This window comes from Strongylocentrotus purpuratus, unplaced genomic scaffold, assembly GCF_000002235.5.
Source record: "Strongylocentrotus purpuratus isolate Spur 01 unplaced genomic scaffold, Spur_5.0 spur5_scaffold_18, whole genome shotgun sequence".
NCBI classification, from domain to species: Eukaryota; Metazoa; Echinodermata; class Echinoidea; order Camarodonta; family Strongylocentrotidae; genus Strongylocentrotus; species Strongylocentrotus purpuratus.
In genome coordinates, this window is record NW_022145603.1 from 17,834,705 (window position 1) to 17,853,114 (window position 18,410).

An 18,410-nucleotide genomic window follows, 5' to 3' on the forward strand; every position below is an offset into this window, starting at 1 on the left:
GTCTCGCCAGATCGAATTCAAAAGGTGCTTATTCAGCCAATCAGGGTCCAAGGAAGGAGTCACATGATCTTGCCAGAGCATCCAAGCCCAACGCCAGCAAACCCGGCTCGAGTACTAGCGAGCCGGGGTCCAAGGGCAACAGCAGAAGCAACTTCCATGATTCACAGCACACTTCAGGTGGCGCCATGCATCAAAGGGCGCCCTCAGGGGCGGGGGTGTCGCCGGGAGCGGACGTGGAGTTGGACCTGCGGAGCGTCTACACCCAGCAGCTCATGAATCTGGGGAGCGAGGGCGAGAGCTTCAACCGGGAGAACAGTAGCTTCACTATGTCCACATCTTTCTCAGGTAGCGAAGACGGGTTGGGGATGAACACCCCCGCCAGCCGGAGGCGCAAGGGCACGATGCGCCGGGTGGACAGTATGGATACGTGCGATGAGGATGATCCTATGCGGGAAGACTATGAGACCTTGAAGAAAGTGTATTCAGATCAAATGAAGAGACTCGATGACTCGGTGTAAGATGACTGCTCTGATGATGGAACCTTGATAATCAGGGACCCATTTCAGTAGTGTAATCAGGCACTTGAGATATCTGTGACCCCCACCCCCCCTTCTTGTTTTTGGCAGAGGCTTGTACATGTAGCAGTGATTCATTTGACATTATCCCAGAACCTTGTTCATGTACGTACCGCATTGCTGATGGGAACTATGCGGTCCTTGTATTAAGCCTATGCGAATTTAATAATTTAGTTTCTTATTTGTGTCAAATTTAAAAATATTGTATTTTCTTTTGGACCAATAAACTTGAATTGAATTGGAACAAAAGTCGGGGACCAAAAAAGAAAGGCCCCAAAAGCTTTATATGGCGATGCACAGAGTTAATCTATAATTAAAGGAATGAAAAAGAAAATAAGTTTCCTTGATACCGGTATTCTTTTTAAATATTAATGTTGATCAATTATTATTAATTATCAAAGAGCTGTGGCTCTTTTGGTGGTCTCAAGGCTAGGGAGGGGCAGATTTTGCCGAATGTTGCGTTCTCAGTCAAGGCGTTATTAAAATATTTGAAGCTGGGCATAAAGAAGGACCATCCTAGAGTGAAATTTTCAAAATTATTTAGTTCTTTTTCCTGGAATTATTGCTAATTAGATGCATAAATTCATGTATTGACAGATATTAATTGTGTATGATACATGTTGACAAATTTCCATCATTATGATTTCAATGCTGTGTGGTACTTGATGATTGAAAGTTTATAAATTTGGTATCAAAGCTGCATTAGACTCTAGGCTTTAAAGTTATGAAAATATGTGGTGCGAAACAAAATTCCTGAAAAATTTTGCAGTGAATATTCAGCCCCCTCATGAAATTTATATAATCATCATTCATTAAACAAAGGAGGCACGATGGCTCAGTGGTAGAGCAATGGTCTTGTCACCGGGAGTTCCAGGTTCCAAACCTAGTTGATGTGGGAGTGCCCTTTAGTAAGGCGTTTATTCTCATTACCAAGTCCCTCAGACAGGATGTCAAAGCCGTCGTCCCCTGGTCGCTTACTTACAGGCATACACATGCTTTCTTAGCAGTCAGCTAAAACAAATAAACACCAGTTACATATATGATTTCCATGATACACAGATGAAAGTATTCTTTTCTAAATGGGGAAACGGGAGCCATCGTTTATCACCGCCATGACCCGACGATTTTTTACATGCATGAAGTTAGATCTCTCCCTTTTAAAGGTCTTATGAATATTTTGGGTCACTCGTGCCATGTGCAGAAACAATCTGGTCAATTTCCTATTCAATTCAATTGAACTAAATTCAGTTTTGCCGGATTCAATTTCAGTTTTATTGAAAAAATAAACATGTTGACAGTTGGAAGACCACTATTTGCATGTTTACGATACAAATCTATTTGAATTATTATTATTGTGCAATTTTGTTGGAAGGCCGACTGCAATACCCAAGTCAGTAAATTAAAGTGATAAAATTATGTTCAAAATGAACAGTATGCCGTGTTATAAGATTTTAGCAATCATTCAATAAGAATTGTATGGTTTAGTATTCAACAAATTATTGACAAAAATGATTAGATTACTTAGGAAGTGTAGGTATTCAAAAAGATGATTTTGAAAAAAGTTCACAAAAATGAGAGTTATTGTTATTTGTGAGCTAAGTCTGTTTACACAGACTTGCCATTAAAGATTCCAAATACATGCTTACCGCTGCCACAGCCATATTCCTGGTATAGTGGTAATACATGTGTTCTTGAAGTTTAAAATAACTATAAACCATCTGCAAGTAAAGTGCATATTCAACTCGAATATCTTTTTTGTCGTCATTGTAACAAAATTATTGGGGATATTGCTGACCCTAATTCAGTCATTTCAGTGTATGTTATATTTATTTCTTTCCTAGAAAGCTATGCTTTGATGTATCATTTCAAATGATAATTATGTAATGAAATATATATAAGTTCTGTGTCGTAGTATATGAGGAGCAAATAAGCGTCCCCAAGCTTGTATCCAACACATTAAATATCACATTGGAGGTGATGTGAGTGGAAAAAAAAAGTTGAAATCTCTGTTATGATGTCGTTATTTTGATTGTATGCTTGGAGCAGGAGGGTGTTAGGCCTTTAAAAAAAAAGCTGTTGTATTGCCCTTTGCGACTGACCCAAAAATCTTGAAATCTACGGTCTGCTTTTTATAGAAACTATGTCCCTTTTGCAGCCAACATCAAATTCTGTAGAACTTTGCGGGAATTATGAATATGTCATGTATGTCCTAAAGTTCAAATTACGCAAGGAAACGTGTTTACTTGCTAGACTTCACTGTCAGACACTATTGAGTGACTGACTGGCTTTTTCTTCTTCTTTAGTAATAACATACATAAAATGAGCTGTAAAAGGTACATGAGCATTTGTCAATAACCCACTTCTTGTAATGGCCAAAATTAAACTGATTGAATCTTTGTGCAGCACAAAACATACGACCATTCGGTACAATGGTCTGAAAATCAGACTATTACTTACTGACTTGGTAGCACTCAAGTCAATTTGACAACTAATACCGGTAGTCGTTATTTTCCTACTTAAAGACATTTTCAAGCCCCCCCATTTTTTAGTGAAGTTCTAAATTAGTATCATTTTTCAAATGCCGTCGGAATTTAACCTTTTTATATTTTTGGCCTGCAAATGGGACATAGTACCTTTAAAAAAGATTTATTTGGTTAACGTTTTTTAGAGAACAAAAATATTACAGCATTCAAAACTGAGAAATATCAGCCCAAAGAGGGAGAAGAAAAAAATGAAGAAAGTTGAACAATTTTTTTTTCTTTTCTGACCGACCCACCCATGTTTTGGCACCAAAAGGGCAATACAACATCTTTTTTTAAAAGTCACAATACTCGTTTACATCGTAGGCTCTCACTGAGCAGATAAGTGTAGTATTAGAACTTTCAAAGACCTTGTCAGAAGTGAAAAATGAAATACAATTTAGATGAATTTTATATCAACAGAAAGCTTATAAGCTTTTATAGCCACCACCACCACTATATCATCTTCACCATCATTATTATCACCATGATCATCATTATCACCATCATTATCATCACCAACACCACCATCATCGTCACCGTTATCATTGCCATCATCACCAATACCATCATCATCATCACCACCAACACCATCATCATTATCACCACCAACACCACCATCATCGTCACCGTAACCACCACCATTATCATTGCCATCATCATCAATACCATCAATACCACCACCAGTTTCATCATCACCATCACCATCACCATCATCATCACCATCATCATCACCATTATCATCTTCATCATCATCACCCTCATCATCCTCGCTCCCATCATCATCTTCTCTGTATGTTGTATCATTGACACATCTTCTCCAAGGAAGTCAAAAGAAATCAACCAAATTGAAAGTTACAAATCAAAACTAGCAGTTAGGAAATAACAGACAGCAAAAGGTGTTGTACTAGCCATTAAACTTCATATTTAATTAGCTAAATTCACATAATTCACGATCAAACCCTATCAACTATACTCTAGGGCCCAGTGCAATAAAGAGTTGCGATTGGTCCAAATCATTCATTAATTTCAATCTCCCATTGCTTATATTACACAGTCGTGATTGATTTCACATTGTGATTGCTTTTAAGTTGATACCAACACCAATCAATCGCAACTCTTTAAGACCGGGCCCGTATATAATTATTTCTTTAAAACACAAAAAAACTGAGTTTTACTACATGAAAGGCAGTCTATTCAAGGTAGCAAATCTCGTGCACATAGAGCTGTCTAATTAAGAATATCAAAATCATTAGAAAGACTTGGCACATGATAGACAGATAAATCAAATTTCAAAAGAAGCATATAAATTACATATAACACAACCTTATGCACTGAATTTATAACAGCTTTGAACATGTGAGGGCCCTTTGTAAAACAAAATTAGGCTCCTGCATGAACAGGGGGGGGGGGGTGTTTCACAAAGAATTTAAGTTGAACTTAACTCTGAGTTGGACTTAAACATTATGGAGAGCCATTTGTAACCTAAAAATAAAATATATTCAAAAGCAAAATTGAAGTATTTTAGACTTTTAAAAATTCTGCATCAAGAACATGAAATCTCCTTGATAATAAAAAAATATGAATGATTTGAATCATTATATTTTATGCATTTTAAAATAACTTTCACAAAATATTTCAAAGATGCTAACAGCTTTCCATAATCATTAAGACCAACTTAGAGATAAGTTCAACTTAGGATCTTTGTGAGACACCCCCTGGGCATATTGTGAGACACCCCCTGGGCATATTGGGATAGAGAAACAGATATCAAAGAAAACATATCTTTAAGCTTACCAATCGTGACAAATTATTTTGCTCTGCATATTTCAGGGGTCCCTCATCAACTATACAATTATCAAGATATGAATTCTATGTATTACATGTACTATAAAAATACAATAAATTTTTCAAAGATAAATTTAATTTATGAACGTATCTAAATGACAAACTATTTGCTTCAAGCTACATGTACAGTATGGCTACATTTCAGATTGCACGAAAATATACAACTTTTTACAAAAACTTTTAACATTTTGTTAGTTAGAACACAAATTCAATTGCTCCCTATTGCATGACAAAATACCTGTATGAGAGCACTATTTGTTCAATGGCTGCATATATCCTTTATGTAGATAAAAATACAGATTTGCAATATATATTGAAGCTGCCTGGATGTAACAATGTACGATTCTGCAAAACACTTTAAAAATACATACATGTACACACCCTCTGTTCAGGGCCATAAGGGTATAGTACCTAAGTGTATTAATTATTAAAGAGCAAAGGTATAAAAATTTCAATATCCTGTGTGTTAAACTATATCAGATTATAACAAATTACGTTTTCAATCATTTCATTTTCTTTCTTGAGCCCTCCATGTATAACATTTCAGTCTGCACATCGCCTGAATAATGATGGGTATAACGGAGGCATTATAAAGTTCAAATACTTCTTTGGCTAGTACATCTAGTTCTACCCTTTTACAAACATTTCATTTCAGAATGTATACATCATCTCTAATGTGTAATGTAAACAGTCATAGGCGCTTCCTTGGCTTCCACTACTCAAGCCACTAAAAAAGAAAACTTTAATTCTCCTTTGGTATTTAATAAAGGTTAAACATTTCCATTGCATCAGCCTAATATACAATATAATTTCAGTTCATTTTGTTCTATAGCATAAACATGTACTCAAAATATATCATTTCCAACAAAAAAATATCTAAATGTGTAAAAAAACAGTATATGTGTACTGAAAGTATACTGTTTTTTCCTATTTGTTGAAGAACGATTCCATGAAATATGGCCCATATCGCATAATTGTATTCAAAGTCGTTTCTCAACTGTCAACAAAAATTATTGTTGCTCACCATAAACTATTGGTTCTCTTTGGCACATTGTATCTATACCATTACTTAGTTAATGATCATATCAAGAGATTCCTTTCTGCAATTTGGATAAATTGAACGGATACAAGACATGTTATACATGGGCTACCCGTCAAAGAATTGCTGATATACCCAATACCAGACGCATGCTGAAGAGGATCTAAATTACAAATAAATAGATTCACATGTACAGGTGTACATGACTTGTAATAATGTTTTTCACAACACTACTTCACAGAAATATAATACTCTATTTGACATGTACTATCATATTTTCAACAAGATGTACTACATAACCTTTTTTGTTCATCTACAATAACTACTTGATCACTGGCCAAACATCTAATATTTCAAATAGCTTTTATTACCCAATCTACAGCATACGGTGTATAGTGATGTCCATATTTTTGCACAAAGTCATATGGACGTGCAATCACTGCATTTTATCAACTTCAAGGTGAAATTCTCCTCGTACATTTCTACAATTTCATTCCCAAGCAATTCTTATGAGTGTTAAATATGTGTCAAATTATGCCCTTCACCTTGCACCCCATCTGCTTCAAAGTGTCATTTCCCCCCTGTCCAGCTCTTTAGGCACCCCTCCCCACCCCCAAAATAAAGATTATGATTTTAAACTAATTTGAAGTATTTACTGAATTTCAGTTCTGCAAGCATACAGTATTTCAAAAAAACATTGATAAAAATTCTTCCTACCTTTTCTGATTGTCACTTTCTTTGCGTAATATGGTGCCATTCGGGTAAATGAAATGGGCAATTTTGTGGAAGAACCAAAATATCATTTTTTCTCTTAACCTCGACTCAAATGTTCATACCATCATCTGGAAAGTTGTGCCTACTTCTTCTGTGCCTCACTTTCACTACACATGCAAGACCAAAATTACACATTGCAACCTCAAAATTACCAATTTGCATAAGTGATTTTATATTCCACAATTGTAGAAGTGACATAACAATTTTTTTATTGCTCAAGGGGAGTGTTTCACAAAGATCCTAAGTAGAACTTAACCCTAAGTTGGACTTAAAAAGTATGGACAGCCATTGGAGCCTTAAAATGAAATATATTCAAAAGCAAAAATTGGAGTATTTTAGACTTTTCATCAATTCCACATCAAGAACATGAAATCTCCCATGATAATAGAAAATATGAATGATTTGAATCAACATTTTTTATGCCTTCTAAAAAAAAAATTACAAAATGTTTTCAAGGATGCTAATGGCTTCCCATAAATTTTAAGTCCAACTTAGAGATAAGTTCAACTTAGGATCTTTGTGAAACACCCCCAAGGATATGTAAGTCCTTGATTAACATCGCTTTGGCTCTAACATAAAATTTGAACCTATCCATCAAATTCTGTTAAAAAGACTGATAAATCTTCAGGAGCAGGGACAGTATGTGAGTGGCTTTTTTCCACTAGAGCCTTTTCCCAGACCCGCCCCTCCCCATTTTGAGTCCTGCCCTTATTGTTCTTACCATCTGTGTTCCTCTGTGTTGTCGGCCTACCCTTCTGTATATTTGCACCGTGTTCGGAATGATCATCGTTACTCTCGCTTCCCTGCGGCTCGGGTCGGGCGAAGGAAGGCGCAGCAGGGCCCCGGGCCTTGTCAGAACTGGAAGGGGGTGCCCTCTGGCGCCGGGGTGCATTTCGGATGTGATTTCTGGCAGTCGTTGGTCTCTGAAGTCCCCCTCTGCCATGGACATCACTGCCTTTGGCATTTTGTTTCTCAGAAGAGGCGCTTGTTTCATCATTGGACCATCTGTAAGGCTTTGGGGCGTCCGTCTTTTCAGATGAAGGGCGATCGCATTCTGGTCTTTCATCCTTCTCCTTCCTCAAACCAGTGTTGACCCTCTTTCCCTTCCCAACCTTAGCTCTTTCGATCCTCTCTTTAGCAACATTAGGGATGATATCCTCCAAGTCAGGATCCATCTTTTTCTTCCGTCTTTCTTTCTTTTGATTCATCTCATCCTCTTTCATCTTTTGCCTCATCCATTCATCATACGTCACTCCCTTGAATGGATTTGAAGACGGATAAGTTTGTTTTCCCGGAGCATCTGACACCTTATTTTTCTCCTTTTCTGTCTTTCGTTTGGATTTCGAACTGTTTTCTCCACTATTGGATTTCCCAGACTTCGTCCTCTGAATTTTCTCTTTTCTTGGCGTTGGGACCCTCTCACCGAAGGAAGCAACAGACATGCGGAGCTTCTCTTGGAACAGCTCCTCTCTTTTGGCATTCTCTTCTTCCAGTCTCCTCTTCTCCTCTTTTGCCAGAATACGTTCAATCCTACGTTGCCTCCTGAGGTCCTTTTTCTTCTGCTTCACCCAACTATCATAGAATTCTCCAGACTCTGCAAGTCTATCGTCTCTTTTCTGACTGACAGCCTCAGCGGCTCTTCGCTCCTCCCTCTCTTCCTTCAGCTCTGCCTTCCTCTCCCGTCGAATCAGAGCATTCTTGTGACGCAACCATTTTTTGATCTCAGGATTATCTGTGTTACTCAGCTTATGATCACATGGATTAATGTCTTTAACAGGTCTCGGTGGAAGAGGTACTTCCCATGCCTTCTTTGGGGACGGACTCTGTTGCCTCCGCTTTGGTGATTTTGATCTATCCCTAGTCGGTGACCTTTCCTCTGACCTTTGCGAGAACTTATATCCACGACGAGGCGACCTTGGACTAAGAATTTCTCTCAGTAAACTGTTCTCAATCTCAATGTAGCGTGGCGTGTGATCTCCAGCATTATCATGTTCTCCATCGTTTCCTTGCTGCCTAGAAGAAGAAGGCGAGCTCTCCTCTCCGGGGACAAATCTCTCATCTCCATCAAGGATGTCCTCAATCTGTTCCTCCATACCACCCTCATCATCGCTACTCTTTTCCTGCGTTTCCAGGACAAAGGAAACTTTCCTTATTCGTTTAGACGCATCTTTCTTCTGCTTTGCTTCCTCCTCGTTCTCTTGAGCAAGCTCTTCATCAAATTGGACAATCTGTCTTTCTTTGATGGCATCCTGATCGATAACCTCCTCTTCCTCCTCCTCCTCTACGATAGTGACAAAGTGCCTCTCGACAGGCTTCGGGGTGGACGATGACTTTGACCGTGTGGATGACTTTGATGAATTTGACATTGAGGATGTCCTTGAGGAGTTTGATGAAGTAGATGACCTTGAGGACCTGGATGATGCCCTTGATGAATTTGTCATAGTGGATGACCTTGATGAACTTGTCATTGAGGATGACCTTGATGAATTCGACATAGAAGATGTCCTTGAGGCAAATGATGCAGACGAAGAATGCGACGAGTTAGACGAGGAGGATGAAGCAGAAATCGGCCTCTGCTTCTTTGATTCTTCTCTCTCACCATCCTCCTTCCTCCTTCTCCTCGTCTCTCCATCCTTTCTCTTCGTCTCTCCATCCTTTCTCTTCGTCTCTCCATCCTTTCTCCTCCTCCTCGTTGTCCTAGATCTCCTTTCCCCTTTTGGCGGACTAACGTACATCTTCTGCAGGGCCGACACAGCTTGCTTCTCTAGGTGCTGGAGAGCCACCAGCTCCGCAAGCTCGTTGTATTTTTCCTTCAGGATATCATCTGAATTCCTGATGCCCGGTTTCCGTGGCGACAGGCTTGGACTTCTTTCCTTGCCAGGAAGTTTCTCACCAGATGCCAGGCGCTGCAGGATTTGCAGTGCTTGGTACTTGGCCTTGAAGTCCGACATCTTGCAGAATGCAGAGTCATTGATCAGTGCTCTGAAAAAGAGAAAACAGAGAAGTAATAGAATATAAATTATATTTGTATCCGTAAAACTCATAGAACAAATACAAAATGTATCTATCTAATCTACACAGAAGGATAGGCCTAGCCCTAGCGGAGTTTTAAGCTCAGTGAATTCTGTTCAGTTTATTGAATTCATTTGATCCAGTCGGCATTCGTCATACTTAGCTGTAAAACTGAACCAACCTATGGTAAACATTGTTACATGCAATTCTGACAATGATAGGGTAGCGATAATTGTCAGCAATAATTTTCATAAAATATAGCTGTGACCGTGTTTGTGATTCCTCTAACACCGGTTAAAACGGATGGGACTACACGCTGGGAAACTTTCATTTTCCCATGGCCATGGTCAATCTTACATTTTGCGATAATACTCACCAATAGAAAACACCTAGACTTGTAAAGTATCTAACTCGGTCCATAATTACACGTACATTCATCTGACAGTTTAAAATGTAGACAAATATGAGAAGAATGTCATTTTAAGATGTGACTTGAGTCAATTACACAGGGCTAATAATATGCACGATCGTGAAAGATTAATTGGCTGTTACATTTACTTCTTACACTCCCTGCTTTGAACTTGTAAATATTACAACAAACTCACATATTGTTGCATCTATATCCAATAAACAAGTTAAAAATATGCAAGAAGATTTCAAAATATATTATATCAATATGAATTTGGCAACTGTATAGATATTTCTTGAATGATATGAACAAGACAATAATGAAATCACACGTTTCAAAGAGGAGAAAATCCTCTTAATCGAACAGCCCCAGATGTTGCTAAGAAACCTGTGAGACTGTTCTATTAGTTTGTAGGGGTTACAGACCTAAAAAGTTGTTTTATCAACAAAATCAATAAACAAAATAATATTTTTAGATATTTCAAAATTAAATTTACAAAATTATAAATATTATTTAAATGAATGTAAATGTTAAGATGTGTTTTTTAAAATAAATAACAAAATATCAATCCTTTAGTAGATAATAATACTTTGTATCATCCCTGCAACGCATCGACTCGTCTTACCAGAAGTGTATAGACGCTGTCAACAGGTGCATAGATATAGAACATCCGTGTGATCATTTTAACAGGCTATCAATAACAAATTCGTCTGATTTTTTTTTTTTTTAGATAAAAGGAAATACATGTATCACGAAGACGTTGTGAAATACCACATTTTGTTGTAGTCAGACTGAGGAGGTGTGACTGTATAACTGTGACATACAGAGGTTATTGTTCCCCAGCCAAGCAATTCGCCAAGGTTTTGACGAGTTCAACACAACATTGCATTGCATTGATTACTAGTGTCGAGGCCGAGGGACGCCGATCCGACTGCCTGAGCTCAGCTCAGGTTGGTGATTGCAGTCCTGCATGCATGTTCAAGTCCAACAATCATTATGAGAAGTAATTCTGCAGTTTGATGTGTTGACCTTGATCTTGGTGAGAGAACAATCCAAAAACATTTTACTTAATAAATAGCAGGTGAGTGGTCAATATATTGTATCATAATTTCTGTGCTAATGTGAAAAGTCAAAAGGGCAGTACTAGTAATAATACATTAATAATCTAAACTAAGTAAGTCAATGTTTATTCTAATACTTATCAGATATAGTCTAGATTATGCTAACTAAAACTGTTAAACTGCATTTTAAATTCTGTAATCTGTGCTGATGAAAAATATAACAAACTGAAAAGCTAGCTAATAGTACTTTGATAATGAGAATAGAATGTGTAGAAAATTGTTTTATAAATAAACTTGACAGTATATATTTTTCAGTAGTTAATTGATCCGTTCTAGAATGAAAAGTTCGCCTACCATGCAGTAATTCATACTCAACATTTTTATTCTTTCCTGACAGGTCCACCTTAAAAGATGGCAAGTGAAGTGTCTACATTACCTTTGTACAACTATTTTGACAACTCACCTGAACTCTTACTCCAAGAACGGGAATACATCTATGATGATAAATCAGCACACCAGACCTCTTTCAAACTGAGACCGATCCAAGCGAGATGCGCGAAACGGCCGCCTCGGTCTTTATCGAATATTGAAATCAAGCATAAACTTAGGACCAGCGTCCAGGAGTCGTGCAAGCCGGAGCCATCGGATGCGTTCCGGATGTGGGTGGAGAGCGGCAGGCGCGCCCCACCGTTTCCACCAAGCTGGGATGCCCAGTATAACAGTAATGTATGGAGGAACTTCAGTCATGGGGAGGGGTACAAGATAGCCACGCCCGGTAGGCGGGTCAAAGAAACAATTGCGGCTATATACCCCGTAGCTATTCCGTCGCACTCCGAGATGGGTGATCACACCTTTACCAAGTTCCTCAGCGAAGTGCCGGTCATCCGTGACACAAAGAAACGCCACCTGGCCATTGCCCACTCCATGAGGGAGCTAGAGGACTTCCAGCGGCTCAAGCTCCGCAGCCAGATGCGGGTACCGCCCATGGACATGGACGGGAACATCGCCCCGCCCGAAGGGTTCGTTCGACATGAGCGACGATTCAACGGAGAGCCGCACTCCACGGTTACGACCAAGTTCCGAGAGATGAATGAAATTGATCGAGAGAGCCAACGCAGTAAGCTTGGAACTCACATGACTAGTCCTAACAGACTCTGGAAGATATCGTTCAAAGACAATCATCCCGAGTATGAGAAGGTGATAAAAGATACGGCTGAGAAGAAAGCTTTATTAAAGCAGAGAAAGGAGCAGAAGAATACTGCTCCTCTCGAAATATATTTCAAATGAGAATATCATCAGTCGAGAGCGAAAAGGGCTTTAACCGAATGTAAATTTTGGCTCTCAACGGATTTGAAATATATTTCAAATGAGAATTTCATCAGTCGAGAGCGAAAAGGGCTTTAACCGAATGTAAATTTTGGCTCTCAACGGATTTGAAATATATTTCAAATGAGAATATCATCAGTCGAGAGCGAAAAGGGCTTTAACCGAATGTAAATTTTGGCTCTCAACGGATTTGAAATATATTTCAAATGAGAATATCATCAGCCGAGAATTGAAAAGGGCTTTAACCGAATGTAAATTTTGGCTCTCAACGGATTTGAAATATATTTCAAATGAGAATATCATCAGCCGAGAATTGAAAAGGGCTTTAACCGAATGTAAATTTTGGCTCTCAACGGATTTGAAATATATTTCAAATGAGAATATCATCAGCCGAGAATTGAAAAGGGCTTTAACCGAATGTAAATTTTGGCTCTCAACGGATTTGAAATATATTTCAAATGAGAATATCATCAGCCGAGAATTGAAAAGGGCTTTAACCGAATGTAAATTTTGGCTCTCAACGGATATATGTTTGGAGCCAGAAGGTCATTAACTTGTATACTTTAACGCAGAGTTAACACACTAATGGCTGTGAAGTGTGAACAGAAATCTGTTTGGAGCCAGAAAGATGTTAAATACTATACTTTAACATAGAATTAACGCCCTTCTGGCTCCAAACAGACAATATGTATTTGACTGATGGGCCCGTATTCTGAAGTCGTGTCTAACTCCTGTTTAACTAAACAGTTGTCCAAGTCCTGTCTAAGTCCCGTCTAACTTAAGACACGAAGTCGTGTCTAACTTTTTTGGTATTCTGAAGTCGTGTTTAAATAAAGTTAAACACGAAGTCCTGTCTAAGTCCTGTTTAACTTTAGACAACTGCGAGGGGTTGTTTAAGTCCTGTTTAAGGGCGCGATTCTGCTGCTTTTCAACGTCGACGGTACACTCTACTTGCTAACCCCGAACTTGCGGGGGAGAACGATGGTACGTGCATTCTCTAAAATTTCAAATACGTTTTGCAGGATTTTTTCTCGTGTAGCCTAATTTTTTTTCTCGATAATATTAACTATTCTTATCTACTGGTGACATCTTGGAAATTCCATAATCTATAATAAACTAACCATTCTGTTGGAGAAGTTTCTTTTCTGGTTCTTCCGAGCACTGAGGCACTGATAAGTAGTGTGTTTGTCAATCTCAGTGTACAGTACGTGAACTACGTACGTACGTACACAAAGTACATGCAGTCTAGTCATTACGTCACGATCACATCACCATGGTACCAGCACGCGCACAGCTAGCTGTGCGCGTTAATTTATTTATCCGGTGCGCGCACGCATGCCCATTGGGTCTTTCGTCATAATTAACGCCTACTGGGCATGCGCAGAAGTCGTGACTAAGAGTTAAACACGACTTGCGCAGAACTTAAACAGTTGTTTAGTTAAACAGCACTTAGACAGGACTTAAACATCTGTTTAGTTAGACGAGACTTAGACACGACTTCAGAATAAGAAATTTAGTTAGACAGGACTTAGACACGACCTCGCGTCTAAGTCCTGTCTAAGTCGTGTCTAACTAAACAGTTGTTTAACTTTAGACGTGGCTAAGTTAGACACGACTTCAGAATACGGGCCATTGTGTTTAAACAAAGTGTCTACTGTTCACACCAATCCATTGAATCGATGTGTCATGATGGACTGCCAAAATGGAAGACTTCCAAACATTATCTGCCCAAATCAGTGTGTGATTATTCCGTCAAATAATATATGCTTTATGAGAATTTATTTGCCGATGTAAGATGTTTACGTGTGTCTTTATATGATTCTTTTAGCGGTGAAACCCATTGTAAATGGGAATCGTTTGGTTCATTTTTGCAGTCTATAGAAAGTATATAATTTAGTTGTCAATGGGTTGATCTGTGGCTCTGATCTTTATTGCTTCAAAGCTAAATGGTGGACTTTGGTTTTACATTATGTTAAAGGTATAGACCAGTTTTGGAAATCATGTAAAAGAATATGTTTTGTCTAATACATGATGATACACATTTTGTCGGGAAACCACCCACCAATTGATATATTTGGTAAATTATAATATCTATATATCCGGCCTGGATAGATATTGCGTAGTGGCGTGTGCCATACATACATCTTTCTGTTAACAGTGCTTGTAACTTTATCAAGACTGGGCCAAATTTCTTATCATTTTGATGATTCCAGATCCTTGCAGTACACTTCAATATATGCTAGATGATCAACCTTTTCTGATCGATTCCACAACGTTTCTTTCACAATGCAATCGCAGAACTGATCTATACCTTTAAAGGCTCATAGTAGTCGTTTTCGTGGGGAACTTGACACCATTCTGGCATTTATTCAATAAAAGGTGTTGGTAGAAAGCACTCTCATGACAGACAGGTCTTGTGTAAGGAATCCTCATGTTGATTTAAATTTCCCTCATCCTTGTGATATGAATAGGCAAGTTTGAGTGTTTTCTGGTGGCACCATGGGTTCGCTGTCTGAGGGACTTTTGCACACACACAGACACATTAATTAATATTATTGATAAGCGATTTATGAGGCAATAATTATACACATGGACATTGAGTAGCACTATGTGGTTTCAGCTAAGGGTTTTTTAGTGCTAGGTCCAGGGTTTGAGGTACTTGATTAGGGTATATTTATACAAGCACAATAATAATAATATCTTGTTATTATATAGCGCCTATCAGATATATATATATATATCATTTCCCCGAATTCAGGCTTACCCGCACACAATGTATGCCCATTCTCCTCTTCCTTGGAAGCATTCCAGCCAGCCGTCACTTTTACAAGCACACACTTGCTAATCTAAGCTTTCAGATCCTACCGGGTACCCATTCACCATCTGGGTGGAGGAGTGGCAAATGTAGATCAATGTCTTGCCAAAGGACATTAGTGCTGCGGTGGGACTTGATCCGCGGACCTTGTGATCCACAGTCCGGCGGCATGTCCACTCGTCCACAACACCTCTACTGTTCTTACTGACAATAATAAGCACACAGACAGTTAGCTTGATTTTCTGTGCATACTACATATTTTGCATATTTGACATTTCGTTTTCATCAAAATTTCTCTCATGCTAACAAAAAGTTGAATTCAGCTAAAGATGACTAATAAATAGTGAGCTAGCTCAAATCTTATTTTCTTGAGTACCGGTACCACATCTTCATCTTCTCCCAAATGCCAAATAACTTTTAGATAATTTTTTGTTAACAGGGCAATTCAAGACCATAAATCAAGTTTTCTGTAAAATGTAATATTTTTAGCATTGACATATTTTTAACAATAGTACACAAGACTAGTACAGGGTATGAATTTCAGGTCAGTCAGATGGCTTAGAGTTTTCTTCCAAATTTTGATTCCAATATCAGTTTTAATTTCAATTTCAATTTGACCCTCAATTTCAATATCATTGTCATTGGTCAAATTGCAATTTTCACTTTTATTGTCAATTAAATTGCTATTTTCTCTTTTATTCAAATTCCCAATTTTAATACCAATACTTCCAAATTTCAATCTGTAGAATTACCTTATTTTGCTATGGGAAGTTTGTATTCGGATATACATTCTGTTGAGAACTATATGGCTATTTTAAGAGAAACAATACCACTCTGGCAATAATTTATACACGGTAAAAACACGTCATAATAGGGACAGTGGGAGTTTGGGACTATGCCTAAAAATAACCTCGTTATATCAATTAACTTGTTTTACCTTGTTGATATCAGAGTCAGAGTCTGTATAATGAGTTTCCACTGTACTTTATACTGCCAAGTTGAATCATACATGATCATGCTTATGTGGGTATTAATTAGCTACCTGAAATTTTGCTGACAATGGGTTTGATTGTTCTTTATAATGGTTTTGAATTATATCGAGAAACAAAAGAACAAATTATTATTGCATATTCTGGTATATTGTGTGAGTAGAAATGATCCAATCCTTGGTTCTAAAGCTTTTTATGACAAGATGCTTGTGAACGAGGATTATTTAAAGAATAAATACCAAAAAAAGATAATAATAATGATGATAATAACATTTAAATAAATTATGTATATAATAAAAATAACAATGATGATGATTAAGGTGATGATAATAATAATGATTATGACAATGATGATGATAATAATTACTATAACATTTATCACATACAATTTTGTGTAATCAATATTTTATTGCGACCATAAACATTTAAGCATTGTACCTGATTCATTATCGGGAGAATCACGCAATAAATACAATCATTTCAATAATTCAAATATTTCTTGTCTACGATGTATTTACTTTGTAATTTTACAAATGCAAGTTGTCATATGGGGGTAAAATAGGGAGCTGGGAGTTTTTTTCACAGCTCTCTGGTAAGAAAAAGAGTGTATACAAATGAAGCAGATTCTGAGAATAGGCAAAGCATAAAAGATAAGAGAGACGGGGAGACAGAGAGGAAGAGAGAGAGAGAGAGAGATAGAGGGATACAGGGAGAGAGAGAGAGAGAGAGACATAAAGAGAGAGGGAGGGGGGGGGGGGGCTAATTTCAGGGTAGAGACCCGTTATAATGTTTTCTACAATAGGTGGCGCTAGACCACTTATTTCACACGAGAAAAAAGGCACTAGATAAAAAGCAGTTTCGAGATCACCCTCGGCAATGGTGTTTACCAACCATATGCCACTCAAAGTAGTCAATATTTTGTATACTATTATTATTACTATTAAAGCCCCTCTTCGCTGGTTTGGCCAGGAGGTATTAGACCTCCCTGCAAGGTCACCGACAGGTGGTTGTCTCACTCTCATCCAATCAGCTCTCAGTTAACATAAGAAAAAGGGGATCATTTTGTCTTTTTCATGGCCGGGGGACCGATAAGGCATTGTTTGCTATATAGAGGGCGCAAGTACATGTCGCTATAAGCAGTGCAGTGCGGGATTAAAGAAAACAGAACAAACAAACAAATGTCAAGGTCTGCGTGGCGTATTGCGAATATTTTGAATATTTTGGCAATTATGAGCTTCTAAAGTGGTCAATGGTTTACATATACCTGCAAAAAAAGTAAAGACCTTGTAAAAATTGTAAGTACAATTCACAGAGGATGATGGCTCCAGTTACATCAGAGAGATTGAACGCTAGTTTGCAGGAACACACCCTTGTCAGCTGTACAACGCAAAATAATGTGAGACTATGGCGACTGCATGCAGGCGCGCCGGTAGTCCAGAATCTGGCCTTTATGTCATTTTGTTCTCCATCAAAATGTGCGAGTGTAAGTATATTTCCCCCAAAATTGCATATTGTCATACAAATATTAATAACAAATAAATAATTAAACATAAAAGAAAAATGAACATTACTATTTTATTCAATATACTTCAATCTATCACCATGCTAATTTTCACATTAATTGGACCTTCCTAGGCCGAGATATTAGGAGGGGGGGGGGGGGGCATAATGCCCCTGGCCGTATTTTTTAGCGCGGCCTTTTTAGGGTTAAGTGTGTATTTTCGGTTTTTTGAATTTCCAATATTTCTTTACAAAGCGACATTAGAAGTTCGTCGATTAAATTATACAGCCATGAAGCCATAAGCATACATAACAAACTGCTGTTTTGAAATAGTTCCCCTTTGATAACCTTCTTCCAACCCCATTGTATTATTTGGCTTCAAAACATAATACACAACCATAACAACGGATTCTCTTTAATTTTAGGTGTAACACGTACATTTTAATTTCATCTCACAGCAACCAACAGCAAAGTAGGAATGAAAGCTATCTTGAAAGATTTGTAATATAATGCAAATAATTATTTTAAATTCATATTTGTAA

General features: G+C 37.9%; 2 protein-coding genes across 2 annotated transcripts; one reads left to right on the forward strand and one right to left on the reverse strand.

The window, feature by feature from the left end:
* Positions 1-5,990: 5,990 nt before the first annotated feature.
* Positions 5,991-10,322, reverse strand: LOC100890356 (peptidyl-prolyl cis-trans isomerase G). The gene is made up of 3 exons (XM_030989337.1): positions 10,144-10,322; positions 7,291-9,737; positions 5,991-6,975 (listed from the first exon to the last, which is right to left on the reverse strand). Exon 2 carries the CDS (start codon positions 9,704-9,706, stop codon positions 7,343-7,345), a length of 2,364 nt encoding a protein of 787 aa, XP_030845197.1. The 5' UTR covers positions 9,707-9,737; positions 10,144-10,322; the 3' UTR covers positions 5,991-6,975; positions 7,291-7,342.
* Positions 10,323-10,804: 482 nt separating this feature from the next.
* Positions 10,805-13,041, forward strand: LOC100890294 (testis-expressed protein 52). The gene is made up of 2 exons (XM_003725803.3): positions 10,805-11,257; positions 11,635-13,041. The coding sequence occupies exon 2, from the start codon at positions 11,649-11,651 to the stop codon at positions 12,522-12,524; it is 876 nt and encodes a 291-aa protein (XP_003725851.1). The 5' UTR covers positions 10,805-11,257; positions 11,635-11,648; the 3' UTR covers positions 12,525-13,041.
* Positions 13,042-18,410: the final 5,369 nt, after the last annotated feature.